Source organism: Caretta caretta, chromosome 16 (genome assembly GCF_965140235.1).
Source record: "Caretta caretta isolate rCarCar2 chromosome 16, rCarCar1.hap1, whole genome shotgun sequence".
NCBI lineage: Eukaryota > Metazoa > Chordata > Testudines > Cheloniidae > Caretta > Caretta caretta.
In genome coordinates, this window is record NC_134221.1 from 22,858,921 (window position 1) to 22,884,278 (window position 25,358).

At 39.8% G+C, this 25,358-nt stretch overlaps 1 protein-coding gene across 9 annotated transcripts in view; it reads right to left on the reverse strand.

Annotated features, from left to right (window-relative positions):
* Window positions 1-25,358, reverse strand: part of DENND1A (DENN domain containing 1A) — a 421,003-nt gene that overhangs the window by 179,972 nt on the left and 215,673 nt on the right. For 8 of the 9 annotated variants that reach the window (XM_048822735.2, XM_075120368.1, XM_048822726.2 and 5 more), the window contains 2 exons: window positions 20,391-20,436; window positions 6,369-6,470 (listed from right to left, as the gene is read on the reverse strand). In XM_048822735.2, coding sequence (XP_048678692.1) covers window positions 6,369-6,470; window positions 20,391-20,436 — 148 coding nt within the window. The remainder of the gene's footprint in view (window positions 1-6,368; window positions 6,471-20,390; window positions 20,437-25,358) is intronic. The other variant, XM_075120369.1, reaches the window with a different exon arrangement.

Here is a 25,358-nt window from a genome sequence, read left to right on the forward strand (position 1 = left end):
TATTGCTATTCTAAGTGCTCTTTGTCACTCTCATATCATCAGCAACAGGCCACAATATCACAAACACAAAGTTGAGCAGGGACAGACTTTAGCATTTCAAACATTTACCTACTAATGCAGATGTTTGCACCTTGATTTTCAAAGGAGCTGACCTGGGCAATTTAGGAAGTCTGATAGCTAGAAGGTACTGCTGAGTCAAGCCAGAGCAAAGCACTGACATTCTGTGTTAGGTGTTTAATCTGATTCTACTGGAACTATCGCAAGGTTATCCAACCTCTGTAACATGCATATTCACTGGAGAGACATTTCACAACAGCCCATTTTCACTCTGAAATGGTAACAAATAACTCACTCTGAACTATGGAAAGACCACAGTTTCGGCAGCAATGTCATACCCAAGTATGACTCTCAGAAAAAGTCTCCAGCAAAATCATAGGACTTAAGGGATTCTTTTTTCAATGTAGCAAAAAGAGTTGTTCAAAAAAATAAGTAGACTATTAAAATTTCCTATTGCATGAGTAGCCTGCCAAGAATACACCAAAGTAAATGTTACTCAGCTCTGCAGAATGCAAATGGATTTAATTCACCAAAGTATATTTTGCGTATATTCAAGAGTTAATGAAGTGCTCAGTGCTCACATTACCTTGCAGTATTGAAAGCATGGTTTGACTTAACAGCCATTCATGACTGTGGAACTGTTAGCGATATTTTTAGTCCCTCAGCTAACATAGACTGGCATAGCCCCCAATAGATCACAAATGCATCCATGTGGAGTGAGCCCAGTGGAGAGAGAGACTCGCCAGAATCTCCCCCTCCTTTCTTCCTACCACTCCCTCTCCCCCCCCCCCCGAAGAAAGTGTGTATAATAGATCAGCTTCAGAGTCTCCCTGCTGTGATGAACAACTTGATCCACTTACAGTTCCAAACACACGATGCATGAAAGAACAGACATAAATTCACTTCTTGCAAAGAAAAACAGTTGCTCTCTAGTGGTGAAAGCCAAATATTAAACAGTTTAAAGGAAAGGAAAAGACCTAGAGGAGAACAATTAATTATCTAGATAACTAAAATAATGAAACAAGGAGGAATACAAATGAGGAATAAGACAGAAACACTGATTCCAGACATTAACTACACAAAGCAAAATGATTCAAGTTAAGTCTTTGTTACCACACATATTCAACCCAGCTGTGTTTATATAGCAGTTGTGAAAAAAAAAATACCATGTATGTTATTTATGTGTCATACCAGTTAATTGAATTTGCTAGCAGCACTTCCTCTGCAATGCTCCAAACATCCTCTAAGAAAAAATGTAGCTTTTAAATAGACCTGCAGAAAACTGAATCAAGAATTTTGAACTAATAAAACACAACTCTTTACTGTTATAAATGTGAAGTAAAAGTAAATAATGAAAGGAAGGAAGTCTCTTAAAATTTATTACATTCCAAAGCTTGAAGTTTTGGGTTTATTGGTAAAGTCTCTTCTGATGTTCTACAGTGCTCCTGCAATAGCTCTTTTAATGAAGTCCCATAAAATTTAATATAATACTTGATTGTTGACAAATCATATATACATACGAGGCCCAGGATTCACTGTATCCAGACATTTCTTACATAATTCTATTAAATTTACAAGTTTGACATTTCCACAGTTGTGCATATTAGCATGAGTGATGACAAGCTGGCAGATTCGGATGCAAAGAATAAAGTCAAAATGAAGAGCTATTTAAATACCAAAAAGAGGCACTGAAATAACTTTAATAGACTGAAATGCTGACGAAAGCCAGGGAGCATAGAATCATACATAACTCACTGCTTCCTGCCTACCTGGCTATATACAGCGATGAACGGAGTCACATCGCAGACTACTGAAGAGTGAAGGGATATCACAGTGGCAAGCAGTGAGCATGCATGAATTACCCAGTGCAATGAATGGGAAACATACTTGGATTGCCTTCTGCCCTGAAGGAATAGTCGCTTTCCAATGGACATGGATAGTCTCTCACCAGGCTGTGGTAACTGGAAATCATTGTTCTTACAGCAAACAATGATCATCCAAACTAACTAGCATTAAGCTATAACAATGCATGTGACTTATCCCAGCAGAGGAATGGAAACACTTCATGGGTAGGGGCATCATTTAGAATGTGGCAATTCCAGAAGTTTGATATATGCCACTCTTGCTGAGGATAATCCCCATGGAGCAGGTCCTCAAGGAATCAATTCTGAAGCACTTAGAGGAGAGGAAAGTGATCAGGAACAGTCAGCATGGATTCACCAAGGGAAAGTCATGCTTGACGAATCTAATTGCCTTCTATGACGAGATAACTGGCTCTGTGGATGAGGGGAAAGCAGTGGATGTGTTGTTCCTTGACTTTAGCAAAGCTTTTGACATGGTCTCCCACAGTATTCTTGCCAGCAAGTTAAAGAAGTATGGGCTGGATGAATGGACTATAAGGTGGATAGAAAGTTGGCTAGATTGTCGGGCTCAACGGGTAGTGATCAATGGCTCCATGTCTAGTTGGCAGCTGGTATCAAGTGGAGTGCCCCAAGGGCCGGTCCTCAGGCCGGTTTTGTTCATTATCTTCATAAATGATCTGGAGGATGGTGTGGATTGCACCCTCAGCAAGTTTGCAGATTACACTAAACTGGGAGGAGAGGTAGATACGCTGGAGAGTAGGGATAGGATACAGAGGGACCTAGACAAATTAGAGGATTGGCCCAAAAGAAATCTGATGAGGTTCAACAAGGACAAGTGCAGAGTCCTGCACTTAGGACAGAAGAATCCCAGGCACCGCTACGGACTAGGGACCGAATGGCTCGGCAGCAGTTCTGCAAAAAAGGACCTAGGGGTTACAGTGGATGAGAAGCTGGATATGAATCAACAGTGTGTCCTTGTTGCCAAGAAGGCCAATGGCATTTTGGGATGTATAGGTAGGGGCATTGCCAGCAAATCAAGGGATGCGATCGTTCCCCTCTATTCGACATTCGTGAGGCCTCATCTGGAGTACTGTGTCCAGTTTTGGGCCCCACACTACAAGAAGGAAGTGGAAAAATTGGAAAGAGTCCAGTGGAGGGCAACAAAAATGATTAGGGGACTGGAACACATGACTTATGAGGAGAGGCTGAGGGAACTGGGATTGTTTAGTCTGCGGAAGAGAAGAATGAGAGGGGATTTCATAGCTGCTTTCAACTACCTGAAAGGGGGTTCCAAAGAGGATGGCTCTAGACTGTTCTCAGTGGTAGCTGATGACAGAACGAGGAGTAATGGTCTCAAGTTGCCGTGGGGGAGGTTTAGGTTGGATATTATGAAAAACTTTTTCACTAGGAGGGTGGTGAAACACTGGAATGCGTTACCTAGGGAGGTGGTGGAATCTCCTTCCTTAGATATTTTTAAGGTCAGGCTTGACAAAGCCCTGGCTGGGATGATTTAGTTGGGGATTTGTCCTGATTTGAGCAGGGGGTTGGACTAGATGACCTCCTGAGGTCCCTTCCAACCCTGATATTCTATGATTCTATGATTTGCAAGGCTACTGCCATGGAACCCCTAGGGGTGAGAACAGATGTTTTTAGTTATGCTTCCACTTCCTTTCATTTAGTGACTTTAAAGTGACTCAGGCTAGCAAAATTCTGAACTTTTTTCCCCCTGAAATTTTGCTTCATGAATACAGCCATTTCTGTCTCTTGGCTGTTTGGAGGTCTGTGTGAAATAGATTCTGGGGTCTCATCCACAACACAAAGGCCAACACCTCTCTTAGAACTAGTTGGCAGACAGCAGGCAGGCTTAGCACTGAACTATGCAGGGTGAATACAAATGACTTCTTCCATGTCGAGTTATTCTTACCAGGAATGCTTGAAATATGCTGCTGATGAGTAAGGATGGATGCATGGTGTTGGGAGGCTTGAACACGTTCTCCAGATTCCTCCTATCTCTGTTTATTGCTCTGTGATTGGAACAGCTGTGCCATATTCGTGCAGGATATCAAAAAGATGGATATTCTGCATATCAAAATTACATGAATATGACTTATCTAGACAAACAGCTACCAACACGATGCTCACCTTCCTGTGTGTCAGGACTCAAAACACTGCTTCTTTATAGGCCTCAAAGCCCCACAGCCAGAAGTCATGTTGTTTCAGTGTTGTGGACAAATTACATATTTGACATGTAGGTAGTTGTATATCCAATCTGGATAGCAGACCTTCACCACAGCAGCCAAGCTACAGTTATACATTTTTATTTTGATCTGAGGATCTGGACTGGTGAGGATTAACTGAGTAAGTGATAGGCTAATGCTGGGAGTGAGGGTACATGGCAGTAGGGTGTTTGCTCTTCTAGTTCCCGCTCTAAATGATTCACAGTCAAGCCTTATCATCAACCAGGAAAATTCACTCACACATTCAATGACTACTATAAAAATGAAATAGGGCTTCCCTTTAGTGAAAAATTAGTCACAGTCTATGATCATCCTGCTGAAAATTGCAGGATGATAACTTAAATGATAACTTAACGTTATCAGCAAAGAGAATCCACCTTTCCACAACAAACTGGGTCAAAGCAAGGTATTTCAGCATCACTGTGATGCCAATCATCTCTGCAACGAAGGCAAGAGCCCTCCATGTGAATGCCTAGTATTCTATTAAATGGACAGACTCACATCACAGGACACATGACTATCCTTTGAGTGAAATATAAGGTACTCCTTTTTCAGTCTGAAATTTTTGAAGTTTTTCAAAATGCTCCAAGCAGGTCCTATGGGAGAAAATCTTGAAAATGTTACACTGCCACTTTTCTATGAGCTGCAACACTAGCCTGCATTTTGGTCACCATGCAATAACAATTATGCTTCAAACAGGTGAATGACAAGGCGAAGCATGGCAGAATATTCACTTGTTATATATAATACTGAAAAGCTATAGAGAAATCCTTACTTGAGTTTACTTCTCCCGAACCACAAAAGAACCAGATTACATTCTGAACTACCCTGCACATCAATTTCGTATTCAACTGCACACTAAGACAGGATTTTATTTAGGTCATTAAATTAAGTGAAAGGAAGCACACTTTACAAATTATGGATCCTAATAGCCAACTGAATATTTTGAGCGTGGCTAGTAAGAGAATCTCAGATTTTTCTGTCTTCTCCCAAAAAGACACCAGTCAGACTAGAAAAAGCTTCTAGTGTACTTGCTCTACACACTTTGCCACTCATCTCCTCTTTTAGTTTCATTAATAAAGATACTCTACTATCAGGTGGCATCAATACAGTACAACATAAATTGGGCACATCTTTGCCTCAGTACATTTAAAGAACCAAACATTCAGTAGTTGAGACATTTTAAATGGAATTAAAGTATCGCACCAATACAAGAAAGGAGGCCTGTAGGGAGGAATAATAGTTTGAGAATTATTTTCACAAAACAGTCTTAGGGCAGGTCTACGCTACGGGGCTAAGTCGACCTAAGTTACGTAATCCAGATATGTGAATAACGTAGCTGGAGTCGACGTACCTTAGGTCGAATTATTGCGGTGTCTACTCCATGCTGGGTCGACAGGAGAAACTTTCCCATCAACTTACCTTATGCTTCTCATTCCAGTAGAGTATCAGAGTCGAGGGGAGAGCGATCGGCAGTTGATTTACCGGGTCTTCACTAGACCCGCTAAATCGACCCCTGGTGGATTGATCATCACAGTGTCGATCCATGGTAAGTGGCGACAAGCCCTTAGTAATGGATTATCAAGTGAGTGACCTGATTTCAAAATTATGTTAAAAACAATATAGGACACTGATTAAAATTCAGAGATCCAGTTGGAGGAAACCAGGGGAAAAGATTCATTAAGGTATCTCCAAAAATAAATGTCAGTCCTTTATTGTTCTTTTACAATGTAAGGATGGCTTGAAATTCCCTCTTCCCAAAGCACTCTGCTCCACCCCAAAAAGTCTGCTTGAATTTCGGTTTTTTTTTTAATTTTGTTTCACAGTAGATATGTCATACATGTTCTTTCTTTTCTTCCTGCAAGACTTTGTAATTTTTAGAGGATTTGGAGTCTGACATATTAACTCAGTATTTTAGTCGAAGTTGCAGCATTCCCAGCTTAAGTGTCAACTTTGCCTCCCTGTCATTCAGAGGTTGCGCAAAAAGTAACCTACGTTTCAGCCTCCTGATGTTCTTTTGGGTTCCATATCCCTCAAAGATTACTAAATTCTGTCAGGCAAAAAAGATAAAGACAGAGTAAGCAGTTCACTTACCAGAACACATGGGGGCTTTGGCACCATCATCAGACACATGATAGAAACTGAACGGATAAAAAGGATTACTATTTCTAGTAATGCAGTAGCCTAAAATATCCAAACAATTTATACGTACCACATCATTGGGAAGGCTCTGTAGGTCATCAAAAGGGGTTTCCAGTGTGTTGGTATCAACATTAAGAATCACCACATCTTCCAGGGCCATATTTCTAACTTTCTAAAAAAATGCCAAAGTCAGAAAAGGAGGGGGAGGGAAGTCAAATCTTATCCATAGACAATATCAATCATAACATAACATTCTGCTAACTACACTATTCCCCAAACACTTTAAAAGAAGCAAGTGGTTTCCTCCTATTCCTCACCACTTGTGTGTTTGTATGTGGTGTTTATTGTTTAACATTTGTTGTTTTTGTTTTTCCATTTCTTCAAATTAAATCCTTAACGTGCAGAAGGAAGTTTCTTAGCTTCCTGCGTACTGGGATTTCTGGAGGAATCATAATGTCCTTCTAGATCATTCAAGTAAGGAGGTATTTCAAGCTTTTCTAACATTCATTTACTTCTTGTTTCCCCTTTCAGGCCTGATTCAAAGCAAAACTTCTAGCCACATCAAGACTCAAAATACGTAATTTTTAAAAAATTCAGTATTTTGTTTAAATAGCAAACAAAGTTGGCTTTTCCAGTTGCTGAAGTGCTAGTAAGGCCAACCTTGGATCTGCGTTACCATCTCTGGCTTTGCCTTAGCACCTCCAACGCTTCCTCATTCACAAATGAGATTACATTTGAGCAAAATGGACAGTGTTCAAGATAAACTGAGTGAGAGGGAAGCTAGAATTCTTTTCTTCCTTAATACTAGGATTTCCAGGACACCACAAAAAATTACAAAATACTTCCAGGATTCTAACACAGGTCTCCTCACCCACAAGGCTTTGAGAAAAGCCCCACTACATGTTATTTCTTTTGGGTTGCTACCCAAATAATATGATGTCTATAAAGCCTTGTCTACACTGCCACTTACAACGCTGAAACTTTCTTCGCTCGGGGTGTGAAAAAACACCCCCCTGAGCAATGCAAGCTTCAGCGCTGTAAAGTGGCCGTGTACGTAGTGCTACAGTGCTGGGAGCTCTTCCCCTCACGGAGACTGTTTTATTACAGCACTGGGAGAGTGCCACAAAGCCTAACGTCACGGCAGCGCTTTAACATCAACTGTGTAGACATACCGTAAGAGCAGCAAACTCCACAGCAAACTGATGCTCAAATCTTAAACCAATCTTTGTAAGGCAAAACCAGACAGACTACATGGCCACATATATTTGGCTAAACTTATTTGCTAAGAAAGTGGATGTCTAACATGCAAAAAATTGATAACTGATTAGGAAATTTAAGTCTAAGACTGCCCTTTGAACCTTTCAGAAATTTTACTGGGTTTTTCACTTCAAAGGCCTAGCTAGAGAGTTAGAGGAAGAACTTTGTGGGCTACAGAACTCAATTAGAAATTGTAAGTCTTCTGGACAGAGGAACAGAAGGGCTTCTGGAAACGAACACATGAGAGAACCATTACAAAGGGATGGAAATGATACAGATTTGGAACGTTGTTCCTGGAAGAAAAATCTTTTCATCTTTTTGTTTGTACACTTGGGCAAAAAAGGTTCTAAGCCCCAATGCACACAACCGCTTCTCAACAGTCAGCTGGAATGAGGTTTTTGACTCCATTCCCAATCCCCAAGTGAAAGCACTGATTGCTGTGTGTTTAAGGTTACATTTCCTACAATGGTACACAGATGCACAATAGAAGAAAAGCACAGCCTCTTTTTGAAAAGAATAGCCCTTGGTAGCTTTTGCTGTTTAAGTACCCAAGAAGCAGAAGAATGCCAGATTTCATTTCCCCTCTTAAGCAAGATTAACCGCACTGCTGGTGGTTTCAATAATGGAATTTAAATATTCCCTTAATCAATTTTTCCATCCAACCTGGGAACTGTATCTACAGATACTTATATGTGAATTTAAAAACTAAGTGGAATATCCAAGTATCTTATTTTATTTATCTATATATTCACCAGATCCTGAGTTTGATCTTCTCTCTCCACCTACCTAGGCTGCCACCAGCCAAAGAAGCACGGTAATGGTCCTGAGCATGTTCTGATGAGGTATTCAGACAGCTGGATGAGAAAAATTAATAGTAATCTCAACCCACAATGTTATTTCTTTTGAAACATCCTCCTATGAAATCTGATCCACGTATACTACATTTCTACAGGGAACAAGAAATGTGAGTTCCTGTGAAGCACACATCCAACAATACTGGATCTTCTGAAAAGAAAACACAGAATCCAAAATGTTTCCAGATCAGGAAGACATGGACTGACACTTGAAATGCATTAGCAACTTGGACAGAGCCAAGAATGTATTCTATCACAAACCTGGCCTGTAAGGTAGAGATAGAGTGAGAAAAAGTATTGATGGCGAGAGGAAGCAAGAAAGGAGAATACATAATGAACTGTCTGTTCAAAACATAGATGGAGGAATTCATTTAAGTTTTTTTAATACCAGGAGACAGAGTCTGGCAATTCACTGGCTTGTTATCTCAGGACTTCGTGCAACTTCTGCCCTCCAAGTGGCAAGGAAAGAAAATAACATGCTTGTTAAAGGGTGACAGTGTCTAGTCAACTGCACAGTTTCAAACTAACAGACACCAAGAAGCAACTAATGAGATGGTTGATACTCAATATTCAAATGGTCAGAGTTCAGATACTGGTGTTACAGGGGGCGAAATACTGTAGATAGACCACCATACCAGAGACTACCCACTGGAGGGCTGATGGTATCATCCTGGAGGACATCAAACCACACTGGTACATGTGACAGGCAATTTCTAAGCTTGAGAGAGCTAGGTCTGGAACAGCAGTGGTTTTGTAGTTAGAGATTGGTGAAGGGATTTTGACATGGGGTAGACAGGCCCAGGACCTGCAAGGACAATGCCTGACAGTTGGAACCATTAACACCAAATTCACACACACACAAAAAAGGAACTATGAAGTATGGTAATAGAGGAAATTTTCCAATAAAATGGTAAACTATTATCTTCCCCGAACAGTGCCACTCTTTCGAATAAACAAACTGTCTGCTTTTAAAGTCTGCTATAGAAAACCCTTTTAATCTCACACCCTCCAACCATATAGAGCAGTCTCTAAAGCCAATTAATTAGGTCATTTATGCACAATCCCTCTAGGTAGCAAGAACAGGTCTCTAAAAAACTTTTTGTGGGGAAAGGGATGTTAAAAAAGTGAGGCTAGGGAACTAAATGTGTGTCAGCAAAAAGTAATACATGAAAGAAAGCATAAGAAAAATTTAGATCAACGTTTTTAAAAATGGGAACCTAAAGTTACGTTATTACAGGCAGCCGCAGGCACCTAAATAAGCAGCCTCAGCTTCAAAGGTGCTGGGCACCCAGAAGAGCCCATCAACTTCAAGAGTGGTGGTTAGGTGCTTACAATCAATCAATCCATCCATCAATAAAGCTCTTTATTTAGCGTACATCTACACTGTAAACCGTCCTGCCCGGCAGTGAGTCTCAGAGCCTGGGTCAAATGATGTTCCCACTTGCGGTGGACCTTAGTCTCTGAGACCCTCCCCTCTCCACTTTTCAAAGTGTGGGCTCCAGCCTGAGCTGGAATGTCTACACCACTATATTTAGTCCCGGGGTGTGAGCCTGAGTCACCTGACGGAGGTTCTGAGACTTGCTGCTACAGATATATGACTTCATCTTTTGTTCTGTTGTGGGTTTTTCATTTTTGGGGGTTTTTTTTTGCAGTGTAGATATACCCTTAGATGCCTAAGTCTGCACTTTGAACCCTAAAATTAAGCTTCTCTTTCTGAAGTTCCTGGCCTTAAATGGTATATTTAAGGCTAACTGCCTGCTGTGCTCAATGCCAAATTATAGCTAAAACACTCACACAATCCATTCAATTGCCACATACTATAAATAGATCACTATCTTCTGCACAGAACCCAACTTGGAGGTTGTTGTTGTTTTGCTAAAATATTTGCCATCAGATCTACAAACTAATTAAGTCTGATTTTAAGGGAAGACTATTCCATGTAATTCTTTCCTTAGAAAAGGAGCACAAGTCCTTCATGAAAAGCAAGATACTTTCCTCCCCACTCTCAGGAACCAAAAGGTCACTCAGTTGGCTTACATCTGATAAACTCTAAGGTAACCCAGGAGTCTTGATTCTCCTGGGAGTCAGGAAGCAGCAGACAAACTGATTTGCTCCTTCCTGCTTCAGAAAATTAAAAATCTCAATTATACTCAGAGGATTCTTGAAAGCACCAACAAAAAATCTTTAGCAATGTGCTTAACCAAAGCCAGAAGCTTTTCAAAATTGAGCACCAGAAGGACAAGACAGAAGGAATTAAACCTCCTCTTGATTATCACAGGAGCAGCAGCAGTGACCTACACATACAAATTTGAACTTGCCAGTGGGTGTTTCTGTAACTTGGATGAAGAATCTATGGGTATGTCTACATTGCAATCATACACCCATCACTGGCCCATGTCAGCTGACTCGGGCTCACAGGGCCCAGGCAGTAGGGCTATAAAACTGCAGTGTAGACATGCAGACACGGGCTGGAGCCGGGGCTCTGGGACCCTCACAGCATCCTGTAAAGCAGCATCCTTTCACAACAAATGTCTTAATAAAGGAAGATACGTTACAACTCTGTGGGTACCTTAAAGACACTTCTGGATTGAGATACATGGTTGCTGCAGAATTATGTGAGTAGTTCTCTTCTAATGGTGGCATCCTTCAGCCCAGGGGGCAAGAGAGTGTGTCTGGGAATCAAAGCCACTTTTCATGTGAGAGCTCTCATAAAAGCCCCCAACTTGCAAATCCGCTTTTCACCTTAAATGCGCCAAATTCCAAAAGGTACAACTAGCTTCAATTTATTAATAGTCTCATTGATTCTCCATCCCCATACCCTAATACCAAATGCATCATCAGTAAATCACAAAGAATAATATTCTATTCATCACAGCCGCCTAACTAGCTAACCAAAATATTGGAAACAATGCACTGCATGCTTAATAAAATGAAGTAGATGTATTAAATCAGTATTTTACAAACAGTACAGAGAAACAGAGAATAAGAGGAAAATATGACTAGAAATAGCTGCATAAACTCTGCAGCACACACAGTCATAGTATATTAGACAATTTGTGCATTAGTTTGCATTTGTCTAATTTTCCTATAGACTTTGAGCATGTGTTGATTCAAAACACTCCAGTGAAGATATGGGTCATCTGCTCATAAAAAGGAGAGGTTCCCCCCTCTTTTCACTTAATTCCCAGTAGCCATCATTCATTCATAATAAAATACGGCAAGACAGACTAACATCTCCACCTGCCTTTTATTTTAAATGCCACTTTTTAAAGAGTGGAGAGGTATGGAAACCCAGTTTAACAAGCACACTGAACCCATTGTTTATGGCCTCCATAAACATGGCTTAGTAAGAATTACTGACTTAATCAGAGTGAACTTATCTCCTGGTGAAAAGAGCACTTTAAATTTCAGAAATGGCACCTTTACTGTGAAAATCTCTTAACTTCTGAAACAAACTCCAGGGGGCCTTAAACACCAGGCCAGTAAATAAGCAGCAGTTAGTGTGATTTGTCCTGCTCATGAGCATCTGAACACTTGAAATCATTAAATTATTTTATGTAAAAGTCTGCAAAAACACTGAGAAACTTATATTCAATAGAGAAGCATAAAAAAGGCAAGAGAGCCTGAGTGAGGCAAAAGGGCAATAATTAATCACATGTAAACAAACTTCTTCATCATTACTAACAGCTTATGTTATTAAATGTGAAAGAAAATATTAAATCAAGTTTATGACAGGTTTCAGAGTAACAGCCGTGTTAGTCTGTATTCGCAAAAAGAAAAGGAGTACTTGTGGCACCTTAGAGACTAACCAATTTATTTGAGCATGAGCTTTCGTGAGCTACAGTTCCGATGAAGTGAGCTGTAGCTCACGAAAGCTCATGCTCAAATAAATTGGTTAGTCTCTAAGGTGCCACAAGTACTCCTTTTCTTTTTGTAAATCAAGTTTATGTTTCACTGTTTATGCTCTTTGTTTACTTTTTGCCTTTCCTATGACTTGAACAATGTACTCAGTTACGCTTGTGTTTGTAGTTTGTTTCATTTTCAGGTGCTTACTACTACATTTGAATTTCAAATAAAAAATTCTATTTGTATAAAATGAACTATTGTCACTAGATTTAAAAAAAGCAGTGGAAACATCTCTCTCTTGGTCTTAGGATTTTTAGCTTTTTTAAAAACAATTTACAGTTTGAGACAAGTTTAACTTTACAGTAGCTCTTCATGATCAGATACAAAGGAGATGGGCATATTACAAATACTGCGGTGGGAGATATGAGACAGAAAACATATTTTCTTACTAAAAAAACAAATGTTCAAAAAGTTTACCAAACAAAAATAATACATTTTTCTACCATCATTTTATGTACTTTCTTAGAATGCAAAATATCATTCACAAGAATTAGTCTAAGATCTGTTTGCTTTATGACTTGTCTACATCACTGACAATTAATGTTTACAGTTTATTTACCAAAGAACACCACAATACTGCAGACAACAATGTGTCAATCTGGCTACCAGAAGCAGGAAAAGCAACGGATATAAAATTTTATTATTTCATGCCCCAACAGCAGCCAGAAGGACTTAATGAAATCACCCTTAGATTTACAATCTGAAATAGCTATTCAACAGGCAGATATGGTTAAGCTAAATGTACCCTCTGACCTTTCAACCCTTTGATCCTGGCACAGCAGGTGGCCTACTACCCCCTCCTGTGCATCTTCCACTCTTCCGCCAATCTCCTAACCTTGATGTGCAGTAGCCCTGATCCTACACAGGTGATTCTCAAGATCCTTATCATAAGCAGCTGCTGCTGCTAACTGAATGACAAAAATCACTAGTGCTGATGTGATCCAATACTATTGGGCAAGAGAGGAAAAGGCTTCTTTCTGCAGTTACTAAAAAGTTTTTTGGGTTGAAATTAATAAAGATCTCTCCTAAAAACTTCATATAAAAACATATCCAGAATCTCTTTTTAAATCCAAAGTCATTTTTCAATGATAGACCATTTTAAAAGTAACTTTTCATGCATTTAGGGCAGTGGTTCTCAAACTATGGGTCGGGGCCTCAAAGTGGGTCGGGACCCTGTTTTAATGGAGTCACCAAAGCTGACTTAGACTTACTGGATCCCGGGGCTGAAGCCCGAGCCCCATTGCCCGGGGCCAAAGCTGAAGCCCTGGGCAGCAAGGCTCAGGTTACAGGCTTCCTGCCTGGGGCTGAAGCCTTAGGGTTTTGGCTTTGGACCCCTGCCTGGGGCGATGGGGCTTGGGTGGGCTCAGGCTTCAATCCTCCCTCCTGGGGTTGTGTAGTAATTTTTACTGTCAGAAGGGTGTTGCAGTGCAATGAAGTTTGAGAACCCTTGATTTAGGGTGTATTTCATCTCTTCCTCTAAAACAATAAACATGAATGCTTTCCAGTCAAAATATCTGCATATCCAAAAATTGGCTGTTTTATTTCTTTAAGTCTTGAATTAAAGAATGCTTTTTCATGTTCCCATGTGTCTGGTATTTCCTTACTATAAAAATTTCAAAACCATTTCCAAAGTTATATGTAAAAAAGCCACAGCTTGGTAATGCACTTATCAAGTTCACAAGTTAAACCCTTTATGAAGCACTAAAGATTATCCCAGCTAACATTACAAATGCAAAAATACACCATTATCACTACTACTGAAAAACCTCAATGGCTAATGGCAAAGATTTCATAGGTACTTACAGAATGGGTGTGTGAGTGCAACTGAAAGCTGGGTACATAGGGAAGGTCCAGAGACTATCATTCTATACAACTCTTATCAGAGGCTTACTGGGTCCAGCTAGACTAAAGATTTTAAAGAAGAACCTGAAAGTTATCCTATGACAACCATGTCTACTTCCACTGAGATAAACAAAAGTTCATCTCAGTGGAAGTAAACATAGTTGTCACAGGATATGCAGATTCAATATGCAGATACTGGATTTTGATCTTGGTAACTGTTCCTCATGCTTAAGTACAATAAAAGAGAGAAACGTTTCCTTGCTGACATATTTGATTGTAATATTTTGTACACAAAAACATGTCAGTGAATTTGACTGATCTAAAATATATTTATAGCCATAGATAAAAGATGCCTAAGCAATGAGATTTTCAGTTTCTTAAAGGTACACTATGTCCTTTCTTTATACAATGGCTGGGATGATAGTTTCATGCCCTGAATCCAGCATCACAGTGGCATGCATTATTGCATATTTACACAAAGGCTATGACTGTGGTAAGCGGTGAATGGAAGATTGTACTGTCAACAAGATTGTACTGAATATCTGACAGCTACAAAGGAATATCCCAAAACAGTTAAACAAAACCACATGTACTTAAATCCCAATAGATATCCTACTAGGTCAAGGGCATTCCTCTTCAATCAGCACCATCGCACTAATCGTTTAAACTACAAAAACAGTTGCTGAACCAATCACTTACTATGACAAAACATAGAGAGGTTGCCAACTAAGTTTAGCACTGCTCATAACACAAAGATTAACTTAAAATAATGTGTACTCTGAAATAGCGTTTAATATAGGGGTAGTAACAAAAGTGGAAGACTGAAGGAACGAGTTAATTTGAGATGGTTTCATTATCTTATCTCACTTCTATTTATCAGTACTAAATACTTATCTTTATCTAATATGAATTCGATTAGTACCATAAGCGTGTCCCATTATTCATGTAATAGTCTAAGCCTTGCTTATATAACAGCTTATAAACTTTTAGTCTTCTTTGAAGTCACTTTATGGATTGCTAAATGGAAATCTTATATAGAATGACTAACTAGGTGATGATAGAAAGACTGAAAAATTAAGAGCACCACACAGTTCCATATTTTCTACCAGGATTTTCCCTCATAAATCAGCTGGTGCCCTCTGACCTACCACAGGAGATTATCTTATCTTACTGGAGAACATTTCAGTCACACCAAATTAGACTTAACAGTCAATGGATACATTTGATATTTTAATCATAAGAAAAATTTGCCATTTTTCATTAAAATAGCTGCTGCCTCTATATAGACTCCATGGAACACCAGAAACTCACAGCTAACTCTAAGTGCACAATTGTTTGGAAAGGTCTGTGGAAATAGATTTCAGAGTGGTAGCCGTGTTAGTCTGTATCAAAAAAGAACAACAAGTACTTGTGGCACCTTAGAGACTAACCAATTTATTTGAGCATGAGCTTTCGTGAGCTACAGCTCACTTCATCGGATGCATACTGTGGAAAATACAGAAGATGTTTTTATACACACAAACCATGAAAAAATGGGTGATTATCACTACAAAAGGTTTTCTCTCCCCCCACCCCACTCTCCTGCTGGTAATAGCTTATGAAAAGTGATCACTCTCCTTACAATGTGTATGATAATCAAGCTGGCCCACTTTACATAAGCTATTATGTAGTGATCACTTTACATAAGCTATTACCAGCAGGAGAGTGGGGTGGGGGGAGAGAAAACCTTTTGTAGTGATAACCACCCATTTTTTCATGGTTTGTGTGTATAAAAACGTCTTCTGTATTTTCCACAGTATGCATCCGATGAAGTGAGCAGTAGCTCACGAAAGCTCATGCTCAAATAAATTGGTTAGTCTCTAAGGTGCCACAAGAGGGAGAATATTATTCTAGTTGACCAAAAGTATAAAATCATATGTTCTTTAATGACATACGATCATCTCTACTAGAAGAGGAAAAAACAGACTGCCTTTCGTAAGACTGAAGTGTACAATGCACTCTCCCATTGATCCATTCTTTGTATCTTTTTATCCCTCCTTAGCCTTGACCATTCTTGGAAATGACACAGACACATGAATTAACAAGGAAGCCTATAGTACAACCCCTTTCCCACCAGAGCTACCACAAAACTGTAAGATAACAGGGTTAATAAATCTTCTCTAGAAACAAGGAAGAGAGACTATGAACTACAACAGAAACACAACATTTACATGTTGGAAAGTTTTCAGACTCACAAAAATGGCTTTGGAGAGGTGATTCCATCTTTGTAATTGGGAGAGTGGGGAAAGAATAGACAGTTAAAAGGCTCTGATGTAGTAAGTACAATGATACTTAGTGCCTGCATAGCTCTGTTTGTCTTTAAATCACTGTGCACATATTAACTTCACAACACAAATTTATTATCCCCATCTTAAAGATGGGAAAAGTAAGACAGAGAGATTAAGTGACTTGCTTAATGAGCTAGGATCTGAACTCCTGAGTTCTTGGTTTCCAGCCACATGCCCAGTTCACCAGACCATGCTGGCTCATTGCCAATTTCTGCTATCCTACTGTGCAAGATACAAACTTGTTAACTTCCTTTAGGAAAGGGCTCACCACACTCAGTTTGATGTAAATTCCCATATCCTAAGAGGGATCACATATGGGACAAGAGTTGAAGTGCGGATCTTATCTAAAAAGAGGTTTTAACACAATAATTCATGTATTATTTGTACTTGTGGGGTTTAGAATTAAGTCTCCCAAACCATATTTGAATCATATTAAGTTTAATATCTATTAAAATCATGAATGTACTGTTGTGTATTGTTTTACACCATACTAGACAGTGGCACAGGCCAAACTAAAAACAACATGATCATCCCCTTAACAGTGCTACATAGTGTATTAATAATGTCTAACCAACTGGTAGCCAAAAACAGCAGAATACAGTACAAATATACCTACAAGTTATATAAAATCCTATAATCCCAGTAGCCTAGAGCTTCAGTATTTTCCATTTAAAAAGGTACAGTACTGCATCTTACCACTGTAAAAACACAAACAAAATAAAAACAGTACCCTAGTAAGCCAGTGACGAAACTCACTGTTTTAGATTCCCAATTTGGATGGTATTCACCCAAGAGTTCTGAAGGAACTCAAATGTGAAATTGCAGGACTACTAACTGTCATCTGTAACCTATCATTTGAATCAGCTTCTGGACCAAATGACTGGAGGATAGCTAATGTGATGCCAATTTTTAAAAAGGGGTCCATAGGAGACCCTGGCAACTACAGGCCTGACTTCAGTACCGGGCAAACTGGTTGAAACTATAGTAAAGAACAAAATTGTCAGACACATAGATGAACGTAATTTTTTGGGGAATAGTCAACATGGTTTTTATAAAGGGAAATTATACTTCACCAATCTACTAGAATTCTTTGAGGGGGTCAACAAGCATGTGGACCAGGGGGATCCAGCTGATAATAGTATATTTAGATTTTCAGAAAACCTTTGACAAAGTCCCTCACCAAAGGCTCTTAAGCAAAGTAAGCAGTCATGGGATAAGAGGGAAGGTTCTCTCATGGATTGGTAACTGGTTAAAAGATAGGAAACAAAGGGTAGGAATAAATGGTCAGTTTTCAGAATGGAGAGAGGTAAATAGTGGTGTCCCCCAGGGGTCTGTACTGGGACCAGTCCTATTTAACATATTCATAAACGATCTGGAAAAAGGGGTAAACAGCGAGGTGGCAACATTTGCAGATGATACAAAAACTACTCAAGATAGTTAAGTCTTGGGCAGACTGTGAAGAGCTACAAAAGGATCTCTCAGAACGGGATGACTGGGCAACAAAATGGCAGATGAAATTCAATGTTGATAAATTCAAAGTAATGCACATTGGGAAACATACTCCCAACTATACATATAAAATGATGGGATCTAAATTAGCTGTTACCACTCAAGAAAGAGACCTTGGAGCGATTGTGGATAGTTCTCTGAAAACATCCACTCGATGTGCAGCGGCAGTCAAAAAAGCAAACAGAATGTTGGGAATCGTTAAGGAAGGGATAGATAAGAAGACACAAAATACCATATTCCCTCTATAAAAATCCATGGTATGCCCACATCTTGAACACTGCATGTAGATGTGGTCACCTCATCTCAAAAGAGATATTCTGGACTTGGAAAAGGGTCAGAAAAGAGCAATAAAAATGATTAGGGACATGGCACAGTTGCTGTATGAGGAGAGATTAATAAGACTGGGACTTTTCAGCTTGGAAAAGAGATGACTGAGGGGGGATATGATAGAGGTGTATAAAATCACGACTGGTGTGGAGAAAGTAAATAAGGAAGTATCATTTACTCCTTCTCATAACACAAGAACCAGGGTAATTTGGTAATTTCATAACCAAATGAAATTAATAGACAGCAGGTTTAAAACAAACAAAAGGAAGTATTTTTTCACACAACGCACAGTCAACCTGTGGAACTCCTTGCCAGAGGATGTTGTGAAGGCCAAGACTACCATAGGGTTTAAAAAATAACTAGATAAATTTGTGGAGGATAGGTCCATCAATGGCTATTAGCCAGGATGGTGTCCCTGGCCTCTGTTTGCCAGAAGCTGGGAATGGCTGACAGGGGATGGATCACTTGATGCTTACCTCTGGGGCACCTGGCATTGGCCGCTGTTGGAAGACAGGATACTGGGCTAGACGGACCTTTGGTCTGACCCAGTATGGCTGTTCTTATGTTCTTAATTCAAGTTGTTTATCAATTGGGGAGACTGAGTTCAGAGCCCAGATAATAGTTTGCTACTTTCAAGCAAACAGCTGGAACATTAGTTGGGGATTGGTCCTGCTTTGAGCAGGGGGTTGGACTAGATGACCTCCTGAGGTCCCTTCCAACCCTGATATTCTATGATTCTATTAAACTTTCTTAAAATGTAGCATTTGTTTGATTTTTTCTGCTTAATGCAACACAGAAAAATTGCCCAGAAGCTGCTTTTTGCACAATATGACTGGAACAACATATATATAATGGCATAGTCTGGGGGTTTAGGCTCTTAGCAGGACAGTAGCCTGGATGATTATTGCTGTCATATACCCAAAAGAGACAGCTGTCTGTATGGCAAAGTTACCAGTTTTTGATGTAGGTTCCAAATGTTATTGTATTACACACTATTTTATGAGGTGTATGACTAAGTGATTGTATGTTGTAAGATATCGTACACAGTATAGTCCAAATTTTCAACTCTGGTGTTTAAAGTTAGACACCTAAGTGGACTGATTGTCAAAGGTGTTGAGCATCAGCCACTGCTACTAACTTGAAAATGCTAACCTGTGTTTAGCTTCCCCTGATTTCCAAGCAGCAATATTTCCCCACTCCCACTGCATATGGCTTTCAGACTGGCCCTGTTAAACAGTACTAAGGACAAATATTCAAAACAATCTAAGCATGCAGTGTAGTTGTAGCTATGCTGGTTCCAGGATATTAGAGAGACAAGGTGGATGAGGTAATATCTATTATTGCACCAACTTCTGTTCAATAAAAGACATTAATTCCATCCACTTTATCTCTCTAAAACCATCTAAATGACATTTAGGCACTTTTGAAAATATTACCTTATGGCTAGGATTTTCAAAGGAGCCCTAGGTTCTGCACCCCCTATTGAAAACAGTGGGAGTTGGGTGATTTGCTTCCATGGGTTCCTTTGCAAATTAGATTCCATGGTGCTTGGGGATTATTTCCAGTTGTTTTACATGTTCCTAAATCCTGCAAGAAGGCCAGGTTTTATTTACTGATGGTAAGATCCCTGCTTCTGGACCTATCATCTTGAGCATCAGAAACTAATGATCATCAAATCTATAAAAGCTTAAAAAGCAAAGTAGAGATGGTCAATATTGTTGTTAAAAAATCAAGCCTGATCCACTCTGATAGAGTTACATTCAATAGTAGTAAATTGGTCACATGAAACAACAGGGTTCACGCCACGTCTGTCTGTCTGTCTTGTGTCTCTCACACACACGCAGATGTGCTAGACTCTGACCACTGGGTTGAAAACAGTACCCAAAGTGTATTCACGAGTTTGGCAGAAGAGTGCAAGCAACCAAATTAGGCTCCCGTGATGCAAACATTTAGGCACATGTTTAGTTTCAATCACATGCTTAAAGTTAAGCATGTATGTAAGTGTTTGCAGGAGTAGGGCCTAAATCACAACAATACATACTACTCTGAGGGACGAGGGGAGAGACTTACCTCCATTAAACTTAAATGTATTCCAATGAGGTAGGGCATCGGGGCACTGTGAAGAGAAACAAACAGCTCATTTATATTCAGATAATGCTGGGGATTATTAACATACACTTAAAAAGCCAGCTGTAATATAGGTAACATGTATACAGGATTAAATTTTATTTAAAAAGAGAAATCCAGATGCAACATTTAATTTGAGCCAAAAAAGGTCACTTTTATTTTGAAGTCTTATCTCTTAATTTGAAAGCCACTGTCTCTAATTTAATAATTTTTCCACTGTAGCTTGCAAGGTGAAGTTGCCATTACTAAAAAACAGCAGTTAAAGGAGGGAAGCTACCAAACATATTATTATTTTATTATGAGTACACCCAGAATGACATCATGGACATCTGTGGATCTACTCTTCAAATAATGTCATTTAGAGAGGTTTGCCCATATGAAACACTATGTGGTTAAATTACTTATATATACCATGCAATAGGACAAGCTCTTGATCCTTTGGCCTATGCATGCCAAGAAGAGAGCATTTTAATATTTATTTATTGCTGAATTCAATAGATCCTGATACAGACTCACATATTATAGAAAACAGCAGAAACCAGTCCATCTAGCCCAGTATCCGGTCTTCCAACAGTAGGCAATGCCAGGTGCCACAGAGAGAATGAACAGAAGAGAAATCACCAAGTGATCCATCTCCTGTCACCCATTCCCAGCTTCTGGCAAACAATGGCTAGAGACACCATCCCTTCCCATCCTGGCTAATAACCACTGATGGACCTATAATAACCTGTTTGTTGACTGCCGACAAATGTGCTCAGCACAGTACAAAAGATGGAGTAAATTAGCTCATTCATCGAAGAGCTAACATTCTGTGTGCCTGATGGGAGTTACACACCTATATCTAAGTGCAGAATTTTGCCCTAAGCAACCATTGGTATAATAAACTTAGTGCCTTTTTAAACCCATTTTCTGCATAAATTCATTCAAGAGGATTGTAATTGTCTGGTTTCACCCACATAGTAGCGTTGGGAGATTTAATGCACTGGATGAGGTACACCACATGCTGTAATAGGCATGTGATCTTGAAGGTGTGTTGTGGAGGGGTGCTGATCATTGTACCAATGGAGATATGTCTGCAGATTTTGCATCTGTTATGATGGCAGGGTCCGGTGCCACTTTGAGTTGGTGTGTCCTGGTCTGTGGGGAGCTTGCTTCTGATAATAAGCCTGGTGAGGTTGGGGCTTGTTTGAAGGCCAGAATAGGAGATTCAGGAAAGATTTCATTTGGGATGTAGTCCCCATTGAGTATGAGTTATAACTCTTTAATGATATGCTGTATAGTTTCCAGTGGAGAGTGGAAGTGGCAACGAAGGTGGGGGTGCAGTGAGAAAGTGGTTTTTTTTCTGTATTAAAGCAGGTTCTGTCTGGGTATTTGGGTGGCCCATTCCACGATGTGATCTACATCTCTGCTGGAATGTCCTTGTTTGGTAAAGACAGTTTTAAGTTTGTTAAGGTGCATATCCCAGACTTTCTCCTTGGAGTATATTCTGTGGTATCTGAGGGCCTGGGAGTAGATAACAGATTTCTTGGTGCGTTTGGGTGGTTACTGGACCTGTGAAGTGTGGTGATCCTGGGTTTCTTGTCTATAGTTGTCTGTAGAGTTCCATTTTTGAAGCTGATCCTGGTGTCCAGGATGTTGATGCTGGTGTGGGAGTGTTTTAGAGACAGTTTGATGGATGGGTGATGGTTGTTAAAATTGTGGTAGAAATCTGTGAGGCAGTTTAGGTCGTTTGTCCAGAGGATGAAAACATCATTGATGTACCTCAGGTATATCATTGGTTTTATAGTGCATATGTCCAGAAATTTTTCCTTCAGGTGGCCCATGAAGAGGTTGGTATATTGGGGAGCCATCCTAGTATCCAGTGCTTTTCCCATAGTTTCCACAAAGTGTTTGTTGCCGACTGTACAATTTTTATCGGTGAGGATGAAATTGACGATTTTAGCAATGTTTGGGGTGGATATCTGAGTTTTGTCCATTGTCTTGTAAATATTTGAGGCAGGCAGTGATACTGTCATTGTGAGGGATGTTGGTGTATAAGGAGGTGACATCTATGGTGGCAAGGACAGTATTCTGAGCAAGGCTGTTAATATTGCAGAGTTTTTGGAGGAAGTCAATTGTATCTTGGAGGAAGCTGACTCTATTGTGACGATTGGTTTGAGGATGGTTTCTATTATGAGTCCTGATATTTCTTCAGTTAGAGTGCCATGGCCAGAAATGGTGGGTCTGCCTGGGTTCCCTTATTTGTGTATCTTGGGAAGCATGTAGAAGATTCCTGGGATGGGTTTATGAGGGATGAGGTTGTAGAATTTCTCTTAGAGTTGTTTGGGGAAGGATTTGAAGATATCCTTAAATTCCTGGGCAAACTGGGCTGTGGAGTCGTCTCTGAATTCTTTATAGCAGGTGGAGTCAGAAAGTTGTCAGTTGGCCACATTAATGCAGTCATCGTGGTTGAGAACTATGATGGTGCCGCCCATCACCGCTTTATTTGCTGTTTGGTCACTATTTGGTGCTTGGATTTCAGGAACTGTACAGCTGTCCTCTCGGCAGTGGAGAGCCTGTAGTGGATGTGATGTTTGTTAAAGTTTTCACAGTCAATTTTTTTCATGAAGCAATCAATGTAATGATCAAGTGTGTGGTTTCATCCACTGTGGGGTGTCCAGTCAGGGCATGCTTTTTTCTGATGATTGTTGGTGGGACCTAGTAGTTGTGGGTGATGAAGTCGTTGTTGTGAAATAATTCGCTGAGATGGAGTTGGTGAAAGAATTCTTCTAGTTCTCCACATGTTAGTATGGTATCAGGTTCTGTGGCGGGGCAGAAGATCAGTCCCTTGGAGAATATGAATCATTCAGCTCCAGTGAGGAGTACTTTTGATAAACTGATGATGTTGGGGTCTATATAATGTCCATGTAGTGGGTCCTGGTGCCACAGTTTATCCTAGAGGTGAAGTTCTGTGCATTGCAGAGTTGTAGTTTATTCCCCTTTTTGTATTTGGTTGAATGGCTGTCATCAGGCTTTTTGGATAGTTGTTTTGGGTTTCTTGCATGACCTCCAGGTAGGTTTCCTGATTTTTTCTTTCCAGGGTGTGGGTGTATGATGATTTCTTGTATGAGGTGGTCCCTTCTGGAGCATGTGAGGTGCAGGAAATTGTTTCTCGGTTTTTCTGAAATCCTTCTGTAGAGCTGTACAGCATATTTGAAGTCACATGTAGTGGTTAGAGAGATGAGATTTTGCTTCTTGCATTTGCTCAGAATGTAGATGTCACTTCCTTGCCATAACAGATGCAAAACCTACAGATATATCTCCCCTGCTACAATGATCAGTACCCCTCACAACACACCTTTCAAGATCCATGGGTCCTACACATGCCTACCACAATATGTAATGTACTTCATCCAGGGCTCTAAATGCCCCAACAACAACCATGTGGGTGCAACCAGACGACCACTATGCTCTCGAATGAACTCACACAGAAAAATGATAAAAGACAAACACCATATCACCTGTGGGCGAACACATTTCACAATCACTTTCACAATCAGAACAATCACTCCATATCTGATCTCTCAGTCCTCGTCCTCAAAGGAAACCTGCACATCACCTTCAAAAGACGAGCCTGAAAGCTAAAATATATAACTTTGCTAGACACTAAAAATCATGCTCTTAATAAACAGACTGGATTTATGGCTTATTACAACAATCTGTAACCCACTAACCTGCCGCTTTTTTGTCCCCTGGCTGCAGAGGTGCTCACGGGCCACTTCACCTTGAATCGTCCCTTAAAATGTGTGTTAGATATGCTAAACAATCTGTTCCACCTTCTATTTAGCTGTGACACTCTGAGCATCTTTCCCAGACCTGAAGAAGAGCTCTGTATAGCTCAAAAGTTTATACATTTCTCCAACAGAAGTTGGTCCAATAAAAGATGTATTACCTCGTCCACCTTGTCTGTCTAATATCCTGGCACGAACATGGCTACAACAACATAGGCACACATCTTATTTTATCAGAAAAACAGGGTAAAATTATACTAATTTGATTTTGGATGTTAAATTATTGTAGATTCACGCAAGTTTAGTTCATCTTTAATCTTAAATAAAAGTGACAGGAATTGTAAAATAACCACTATAGTGTCTTCTTATGAAGAATAGACAGAAGCTCATAAAAATGTAGTGTTGGAAGCATTAATAGAAGATGCTATTAAAATCTTATGTATTACTTCTTTGTCTCAACACTATACAAATAGTTTGACTAATTTGTATGTTGATCTTCTCAATCCTTCATATTAGTTTAGCACCAAAAGGCCACATCAGGATTGCTGCCCTATTGTGCTAGGTGCCATACTAACACAGACAGAGGCAGCCTCTGCCCTGGACAGTACACAACCAAAATTTTTGATTACCTTCTAAAGAGACATTATATATGAATTTTCAGTATCCTACAACAAAATTTCTAGGTCTCATTGAAGTGATGAAGTAGCATATTGCACATCAATGAAGTTTGGGGACCCCAGTAAGAACACTCCTGTTTTTTCCCATTTTGCCCCAACGCAGTATCTTACAGTGAGTTCCCACTTACCAGAGAGATTGCCACCTCAGAAACTCACTCAGTAAGAATTCTGGGGTTCACGATTCACTAGGAGGTCTACAAGTTAGCAGTAGTGTTCGAAACCACTCTCCTGTATGTTGCAGCTTTTGCCATATTACTAGGTATACACACTAAAGTTCAAGGCTTACATGGGAAATATCAAATTGGAGGGTATTTGTTTGTCATTTTGCATGTTTTAATTTCAGGAAATAGATATTTCCTTTACACATACTGCTTCTTTTCCAACGACTGCATTCCAGGAGCAAGGAAATACCCAACAATTTTATACTCCAAGTGCAAACCAGCTGCAAGCTGCACAAATGCTCA